Source organism: Rutidosis leptorrhynchoides, unplaced genomic scaffold (genome assembly GCF_046630445.1).
Source record: "Rutidosis leptorrhynchoides isolate AG116_Rl617_1_P2 unplaced genomic scaffold, CSIRO_AGI_Rlap_v1 contig298, whole genome shotgun sequence".
Lineage (NCBI taxonomy): Eukaryota > Viridiplantae > Streptophyta > Magnoliopsida > Asterales > Asteraceae > Rutidosis > Rutidosis leptorrhynchoides.
In genome coordinates, this window is record NW_027266540.1 from 7371 (window position 1) to 17247 (window position 9877).

The 9877-nt window shown below is 34.3% G+C and overlaps 1 protein-coding gene across 1 annotated transcript; it reads left to right on the forward strand.

The window, feature by feature from the left end:
• The first annotated feature begins 7190 nt into the window (after window positions 1–7190).
• Window positions 7191–9518, forward strand: LOC139882667 (indole-3-acetic acid-amido synthetase GH3.17-like). The gene is made up of 4 exons (XM_071866945.1): window positions 7191–7486; window positions 7589–7690; window positions 7937–8790; window positions 8938–9518. The coding sequence occupies exons 1-4, from the start codon at window positions 7191–7193 to the stop codon at window positions 9516–9518; spliced, it is 1833 nt and encodes a 610-aa protein (XP_071723046.1).
• Window positions 9519–9877: the final 359 nt, after the last annotated feature.

Below are 9877 nucleotides of genomic sequence, written 5' to 3' on the forward strand. Positions count from 1 at the left end.
TCTTGAGTGAACAGCATTTTGCTGCGAAGAACTCCTCTCGAATTCTTTCAGTGAGATGGTCTATTTGACCAAAGAATTCTCTGTGTAGCTCTCCCATAAGAACAGGGATTGATTCTTGAAGAACCATGAGCTGTCTATATTCTCCGAGTGAAATCCACCATGCTTTTAAAGCGCCAGAAAACCGAGCAGTAAACTGCTTGATGACTTCTGGAACTGGAGATGTTAAAGCTGTCGATGTCAACCATGCATGAAATTCATCTAGTCTCTCATTCCACTTATGATATGGAATGTCATCCAAAGTAAACGTATAAACCTTGGAAGCATACTGCTTTTGAAACTGTGGAGACTGTTGAGTTGGTTGTTGAGGTAGAATTTCCTCATCATCATCGGTATCTATTATTTCTTCAAATGGCGGTGGATCTGGTTCATTTGCCATAAATTGCTGAGGCAAACTGGGAAGTTTATCTGTTTCAGATTCTGTAGAAACAGAGTCTGTACTGGAATCAAGTTTGGCTATGTGAGGTACTGGTGTAGGTTGTACAGGGAGAACTGGTTGAGGTGGTAGACTGGGTGTTGGTTTAGAATTTGACCTGACCTTTTCAGCTAAATCTTCTAAAAGATTAGACATAGAAAACTCAATCATTCCAAGGTCAGTTTGTTTTTCTGGGTTTCTGGGAGGATTGTTATATACAGGGTCGGCTTCTTGGGAACCTATGGATTGTGATCCTAAGGTTGAGGAAGAGGCATATGTTTTTTGTGGGTACATGTGTGTTGAGGGTCTATTAGAGCGAACTTTGGGTTGGTAGTATGAAGGTGGTGGTTCACGTGCTTGTTTGTACACTTTGGTTTTTCTGGCTTGGTATTCTGGGGGTCGTAGGTTCAGGGAACTGGTTTCATACCTAGAGGTCAGAGAGGGATCTCTGGACAGGAATCCTTGCTGGGAAGGATTATATGTAGGAAATGACTGTCCAAACATAGAAGGAACCGATTGTCCAAACATGGATGTCTCGGCTGTCACCATAGACTGCTGCTGCTGTTGCGTCTGTTCTAGATTTCGCTGCAAATCTCGAAGCTGATTCTTCAAGTTTGTGGTTTCTGCTTCTTTATTCCGAAAGCTGCTAGTATTGACTAACATCTGCTGAGCCATTGAAAGCATTTCAGAATGCAGGGAACCAAGTCGTGCATGAATTTCAGAAATCATATGTTGAACAGAACGAGCCTGTGAGGACTGAGCTGATGCTAAATCGTCAACTTTACTGCTAATACGTCGCAACATATTATTTTGTGCCAAGGCATTTTCAGTCTGCCAATTGAGCACTTTTTCAGCTTGGTTGATCGATACTGGACCATCTGCAGTCACATTCGTAGCAACAATCTTTGGTTTATGCTCTAACTTCATTTCTTTTGAATTCAGTCAATGGAGGAAAATTATCAGGACTGAACATCATTACTTCCACGGGCGGTGGAGGTTGAGCTGACTGGTACTGAACTGATTGATGACAAGGTGTTGGAAACTGCTTGCCAAGGATGTCAAGAGCCTCAGTATAACAACTGAGAGGCTTTGTTGGTTTATTTCTTGGTAGAGAGGTTGCAGGCTTGCAACCATGAGGCTTAGTTTTTGGAGTCTTCTTTTCTTGACTGCCATAGTTGACAATGAACTCATAACCACTTTCGCCTAGGGGACCAACTGATGGATCACCTTCAAGATACCATTGATATTACAGATCTTTTTTCTTTCGTCTCCTGATTCGTGTTTCGTCAGGAGTTTCACTATTTTCTTCATCATAACAACTATTACAAAAACAGATATCAAAGTAGCAGTGACCTTTATTATCTATAAAGGGATAGACTAGTTGTCCATTATTTTGAAATTGAATGGGCTGAAAGCTTTCTGTCGGTTGAGATATTGGCTTTGGCAGCTCCAAAAGGAACTGTGTGAATAAAGGTCTCTGAAAGGAGGAAGACCTTGGTTTCTCAAACCTAATCTCTGTTGTGCCATCTTCGCGAGAAGAGTAACTTGCTCCAGTAGACTTAACTGGTGCACTTGTCGACTGGTGAAGCTTTTCGTAACTTGTCACCCAAGATTCTAGGAGTTTCTTGAGAAGTTCTTCTCTAGAAATCTGCCTGGGAATCTGTATTGAACTAGGTGCCTGAGATGCAGAAGACACTTCAAGGAAAAGTGCTTCATCGGACGAAGGGAGAACAAGATCAAGAGCATGATCTTGAACTCGATAGACTATCTGGTGGTGCAATGTTGCCACCACACTCTTTTCTTGCATCGGTGCTCCTACAATTTGTAGTTGCACTTTAAGAGCTTTCATCAGGTTGGGATCTTTCAACGAAACATTAAAATTAGGAAACAGTGTTACAAATACTGTTCCTGCGTTTAACGTTGTCTGAATAGTGCCTATGCACGCTTGCTGATAATGCTTTAGATGAGAGTCTAAAAGCGCTATCCTTGCTGTTACAGGCAAGCCTTTTCGTGCATGCAGAGTAAGACCAATTCGGACCATGCCAAAGTGGAGGTGAGTGAATCCTTCATTCTGCCATTGTTTAGGCAGATCAGGTGGGATGTTCAATGATATGAACTGTTCTTCTTCGGTAGCTGGTACCTGACAAGAAGAGAATTTACTCGACTGAACGTACTCTTTTACTCTGTGCCTGGATGAGGACTTGATTAACTGGGTAATACCTTGCTAGGTCTCTTTGTGAAGATTTCGTATGGATTTACAAGGGGTAAGGTAGTTTCAGGTAACTGATCACCTGGAACATATTCGATCTCATAAAGAGAGTCGATTTTAGAGCTGGTAGAACTATTCTTTTTAGGTAAGGTAGAAATTGCAAACTGTGAATCTATTGTAGAAAAGGTCGAAGAAGAGGATGATGCCATTTTCTAAAATATCCAATTTCCAATTTCGCATCTATAATCTTACATATAAGTAATCATACAAAGAGAGACAATTAATTAATAGTCAAGACTCTCTTGATAAGCTTAACTAATACTATACTATAATATGTTTTTTTAAAGAAATTATTTTCACAGAAAATATTATACTACATGAATTGAAATGGAAGGAAAAGGAAATAAAAAATATATATAACAGTTACATGTAGCTATCTGTAGAAAAGTACGTACATATATACATATATATGTATATATTTTGAAGGAGAAGTTACGTTATTGTGGGGGTTAGCGTATATATAATACAATGGGTACGTACGTCGGTGTGATATTGCTCGGCTGCCGGGAAACGTTGACGGCTCCTGCTCCTTTTATTACACACATTGATTCCTATGTTTGGCTATGAAGCACTCCACAGATTTTTATTTTCTTTCCATAGCTATAGCTACAAACCTACGACTTGTAGACATATTGACATAGTCACACCGTACGTATTATATCATTTGCATTGCTAGCTATAATTTTTAAATAGGAATCAATGTGTGTAATATAGGAATCATTATATAATGAAATTTCTCATGTTATTAATAATGAAATATTATATATATAATGAAATTTCTCATGTTATTAATTTATGCATCCCAACCCCCCTCTGTTTACTTCATTCATGCCAACAAGCGTCTCGTGTGGTTTAATTATTGTTCTAGTTAAAAAGGAACAGATTCTTTGGCTTGGTGAAATCATTGTGAATTTAACACTCCTAAGAAAAAGAAATAAAATGAATATGAACCAAAAAACAACTCTTAGTTAATTAATTATTTGAAAACTTCATGTTGTTATGGGAATCTCTTGGCTCTGCCATTTTGACAAACCGTTAAAATTCTATAAATTAATAATGTCAGAATTAGAGAAATTTATTAATTTAGAGATATTAATTTATCGATAAATTAATAATTATTAATTTAAAGATTTTTTAACCGATTCAACTAATAATGTCAGAATTGGAAAAATTTATTAATTTAGAGATATTAATTTATCGATAAATTAATAATTATTAATTTAAAGATTTTTTAACCGATTCAACGTAATTCATACTTCCGTATAAATTAAGTAATTATATTGTATAGTACATAACAAACAAAAAGATAAATTAATACATGTCTCTTAGAATTACGTTGCAGTGAATCTTGGAATTCAACGTAAATAAGTAACTACTGTGTTCATTTGCATTGGAAATCAATAATGACTTTTGAAGTACAGTAAATGTAAACGAGAGGAACAAATGTGTTCAATGTATTCTTAAACAAGTTTGGTATATATAAATTACGCAAAAAGAAGCACTTATGGCGTCGAACACTCTTCACAACTTTATGATACAATACAAAAATACAACACCTGAGCTATTGGATGCAATAAAAAAAATTAAAGATGAGCTTCAAATAGACTTGAACTTTAAAGGAAAACAGACAACTATTGAATCATATTTCAATAGAGTGTAATATATTTTTTTCACTTTCTATGAATTATTAATTTATGATTTTTTTGGGACCAAAAATTATAAAGGAATCTCCCGAAAAATTATTATCCTATTATTTTATCGAATTTTTCAATTTTTTACATTGCCCCAAATTAAAACCGGATAAATTTATTATTTTAGAGAGTTTATTAATTTATCGAGTATTAATTTAAAAATTTTTTACTTATGCTTTTATATGTTGATATCCTAAACTAATATACTTGTAGTGTATGTTGATAAACTCTAATTTAAAAAAAAAAATGTTGATAAACTCATTTTAACTACCTTGATAATGTTGGATCTTATGTTTAAAGGTTGTTTTTTTTTTTTTTTAATTGGCAAATTGCCTCTATGTTGAAAGTTTCAATCACTACTATAGAAAACTACCTATATGTCCTTAAAAATGTGGTTTTATATGTAAAAATGTGAACATCCCGGAGGTTTACGTAGACATTTACAACTATCAATAGTTGACGTTTACAAGCAATATATACAACAATAGAAGGATGGGATTTTTTTTTAATGAAAATAAAATAAAATAGTCTCTTATACTATATAATAAATCACTCAACATAACCCTAAAAGAAATATATAATTGAAAAACGCCAATAATATCATGAGAAAACGGAGACAATATTTTTGTGAACCTAATTTGTAAAGCGGCTGTCCGAAGATTGGAATTTCCAGCTAGAATTATGATATGGCTCGAGATTGTTAGTTTATGACAAGTATATATATAACAAATAACAAAGTGTAATTAACTCGAGTACTGACTGACTAGGCTGGTTTTCCAGAAATGGTGTCTAACTATAATGGACTTATCTAAAAATGGCTAAACAAGTCCTTAACTACCTTTTGTGACTACAACTGTGAGTCCTTTTGTGTACGCACGTAGTTGCGTTTAAAACTAATGATCTTTTCACTTCCTAAGAATGAGATGTTTGGCCCCGAACATGAAAAAAAATCATTTTCCTGGTGGGTCTCAATGCACGCCTGATGATGGCAACTCTAAACTCTAATTCAGTTTCATGTCAATGTGATAATTCAGAAACTGATTATAATCTACCTAAAGTCCTAAAGGAGCTATTTATTTATTTATTTTTTTATAAGGGAGGGAAACAAATTTTATTAAGATAAATTGCCGAGTCGAACAATGTCAATTACCGATAATCTTGGGATGAAATTCTAACCCTAAAAAAAATTAGAAAATCCATTTGTATTATGAAAAACATCATCCATAATTCGACTATCTGTATAAATTACGAAGAGTGTAAAGTGAAACATTCCAAGTTCTGCTACACAAAACGAAATGCTTAAAACAAAATAGAAACAGGTGTGCTAAGAATAAGGTCTGGCTATATCTTCTCTTGTTTGACCATGAGTCCTAAAGGAGCTTAACAATGTTAAAGTAAGCAATTAGTGGATATTCAGATTTAGTAATACTTATTTATATCACCCAATTAATTAAGTTATAACTAACCTAAAAAAAATTAATTAAGTTATAACAGCTACACAATTACACAATAGATGTACGGCCTGAGATGAAGCCAACCTTTCAGATTCAACAACTAGAGGAGCCGAATGGAAAAAATTGATTAACATCGAAGATATAGTATGATTTCACATTTCACACACATATTATAATATATATATATGTGATTGATAAATTTAATTATTAAATTTAGAGTGAGTAACATATGCGAAGAACAAGAACTCTTCTAGCTACCTTTGCACTCACATGGTATTTGAATGGCTTCTAATTAAGTACTATATTTTAATATACATGATGTTTTGATAATACTTCTTCGTTCTTACTATCATCACTGAAAGTCCCAAAATATATAATATAATTTTTAATTCATAAGGCTAAGTGATGCTAATTAAATATTTGTCTCCAAAAAATATTTTATGTTGATCAGTTCTTAAGGAGTATGCGAGCATATACATTTCCACTAAATACTTTTTCCATCATAAAATATATGATATTTTAATTTTTGTGACGAGTATAAATTACACATATCATAATAATCAAAACATCATGTATTTTGAAATAAAAGTATTTTTTCGAAAGTACTCCGTAACATGTATATTTCCTTTGAGATCGCAATTTTCTTTCTTCGCATTCCTTGAACATATCTCCAATTTAAAAATGTACGTAATTAACTTGCCAAGTTGATTTATTTGACCAATTATATGGACCAAAAGAGAATTGCTATAGCATAAGACAGTGTCCCAAGAATTACCCCAAAAATTGCATAAAGTTGGTTGTACATTTGACAATTTTTTTAGTTTAAAGAGATTTTCCTGGAATTTTTTTTACCCCATTATCCAGTTTATATTACAGTAGTATTTTATAGAAATAATAAGGGAAAATCACAGTCAAAATAGCTGATTGGATTCAATGATTGAAATAATTAATAACGTCTCTGACCAAGCCTGTCATAATTATGCATGAAAAGCTAGGTTGGATAACAAAAGTCGTTAAGTGCATACTGGATTTCACCATGAATTTTAATTTATTGAGAAATAAATTTAACTAGTATAGTGAAATAGAAACAGTTTATGATATTTTGATAAAATGTCTAATTTCTAAAATCAGGAAATTGTTGTAGACATGGGCACGTGTGTAGGACCTCCAAGCTTAGACTATTGCACATTCAAGAGAGAGACAGAAGAGGCACTTTAAATATAAGGCATGATCAGGTGTTAATAATAATATTAGAGAGCTAGAGCAGCCAAAAGCTCCTAAGTAAAAAATTAAGTTTCCTAAAAATGATGTCAAGTTTTGATCCTAATGACAAAGAAGCTGGTATAAAGCTTTTGGAGGATCTCACCTCAAATGCAAGCACAATTCAGCAACAAGTGTTGGAAGAAATCCTGACACGAAATTCAGAAACGGAATACTTGAAGAGGTTTCTCCATGGCCATTCTGTCGACAAAGAAAACTTCAAGAAGAACGTTCCTGTTGTCAATTACGAAGATATTAAACCTTATATTCAGAGAATCGCCAATGACGAATCATCGGATAATATCCTTTTATCTCAACCCATCACTGAGCTTCTCACCAGGTACCAAATGAAATTTCTTACTTGTGTAGCTAATTTTTAATTTAATCTACTCTCTCATGAATAACTCAAAAAAAAAAAAAAAAATTGTTTCCGAATTTACAGCTCGGGAACTTCTGGAGGCAAGCCTAAGATGATGCCTTCAACTGCAGAAGATTTGGATAGGAAAACTTTCTTCTATAATCTGCAAGTGCCTGTGATGAACAAGTGAGAATATAAATCTCTACTCATAAAAAAATTTAAAATGAATGTAACAGTGAATTTGGCTGGGTAATGGAAATTAATTTCTATTATTAAATATATATATATATACCTGAAGAGTGAAGGCTAAGACTTTATTCCACTATCTAACAGTAGTCTCTTAATTTAATTTTATGTTCTTTATGAATTATTTATGATCATCAAATTCATTTCCTAGGCTTCTTATGAATTACATATATATGCTATTTTCAGGTATGTGGATGGTTTGGACCAAGGTAAAGCAATGTACCTGTTATTTACCAAACCGGAAATTCCAACTCCTTCCGGGTTAATGGCCAGACCAGTTTTAACTAGCTATTACAAGAGCAGTCACTTCAGGAACCGGGCTTTCAACAAATATAGTCTCTACACGAGCCCTGATGAAACTATCTTATGTCATGACAGCAAACAGAGTATGTTCTGTCAATTACTCTGCGGATTAGTCCAACGGGAACAAGTTCTACGCGTCGGCGCAGTTTTCGCCTCCGCATTCCTACGAGCCATCAAATTCCTAGAGAATTACTGGCAAGAAATGTGTTTAAATATCAGGACGGGTCAAATTACTGACTGGATCACAGACCAAGGTTGTAGGAATTCTGTTTCTAGAATCCTAAGTGGACAGAATCCTAAACTTGCCGATTTGATCGAGAACGAATGTGGTGGGAAATCATGGGAAGGGATTGTTAAGAGACTTTGGCCTAGAACAAAGTATATTGAGGTTATTGTGACTGGTTCGATGGCTCAATATATTCATACACTGGAATTTTATAGCGGTGGCGTTCCTCTAGTTTCGACAATGTATGGTTCTTCTGAATCTTTCTTTGGGATCAATTTTAAGCCACTTAGCAACCCTGCTGATGTGTCTTACACTTTAATCCCCAATATGGCCTATTTCGAGTTCTTACCGTTGGAAGAAGATGAAAATCGAGAAATCACCCAAGAAATTCCGGGAAACAATTGCGTGTCGACTAATAACCATTGCGAAGATATGGAAAATTTGGAGACTGTTGATCTTGTTGATGTGAAACCTGGACGTTACTATGAGCTTGTGGTCACAACATATACAGGTAAGATTGTTTAGGCATTTTAAAATATTGTCGACATCATTTTAATGGACACTTAATTGTTGTTAGAGAATATGAAATTCCTGAGAGTTAGAGACATTCTAATCGCATTTTTAACTTTAACTTGAGTCGTTTTATTTAATTTTTCAGGGCTATACAGATACAGAGTTGGAGACATTCTAATGGCAACCGGTTTCCACAACAACACTCCTGAATTCAAGTTCGTGCACAGAAGAAATGTTGTTCTAAGTATTGATACTGACAAAACCAACGAAGAGGATCTTCTCAACGCTGTTACACAAGCAAAGAGCCTAATCGAGCCACTAGGATTCCTCCTCACGGAATACACAAGCTATGCAGACACGTCATCAATTCCAGGCCATTATGTACTGTTCTGGGAAGTTATCGATAAGGCCGGAAACGACGTAAAGCTCGATGACGCTACAATGGAAGAATGCTGCTTCAAAGTTGAACAAGGTCTAGATTCTGTTTACAGGAGATGCAGGAGAAAGGATAAGTCTATTGGTGCATTAGAGATTAGAGTTGTCAAACATGGAGCTTTTGATATGGTGATGGATTTTTGTCTCTCGCAGGGTTCATCTGTGAATCAATATAAAACTCCAAGGTGCATTAAATCTCAGGAAAGTTTACGGATATTGGATTCTATGGTGTTAGGAAAGTTTTTCAGCCAAAAAACTCCTTCATGGGAGCCACATAAACAGGACAACTGATTAAAAAAAAGAAAAAGAAAAATCAATTTTTTAAGGGCTTTAATTTTTGTGCACTTTATATCGTTGTAGAGTTTTTTTTTTTTATGTGCTATTTAATCTCTCCCATTCACAGTGCATTATACTATTACATATATGAAATATACGAATGAAATATATGAATGAAATTATCAGTTTTTTCTATCCTTCTACAGAAATTAAGAAAGTGTATTCCATGAAAATAAATTAATAAGGTGTTTGAAATGAAAATATTGAATTAGTACTATTTCATATTCGTTTATTTATTGGACCAATCTCTATGTATACACAGAATATTATATGTACTCAATTACGTCGTACGATTTATATCTTCGTCATTTGTT

Coding starts and splice junctions, on each gene's coding strand:
- LOC139882667 (XM_071866945.1), top strand. CDS start 7,191: ATGATGTCAAGTTTTGATCCTAATGACAAAGAAGCTGGTATAAAGCTT. Junction 7,487..7,588: donor ATCACTGAGCTTCTCACCAG/GTACCAAATGAA, acceptor CCGAATTTACAG/CTCGGGAACTTCTGGAGGCA. Junction 7,691..7,936: donor CAAGTGCCTGTGATGAACAA/GTGAGAATATAA, acceptor TGCTATTTTCAG/GTATGTGGATGGTTTGGACC.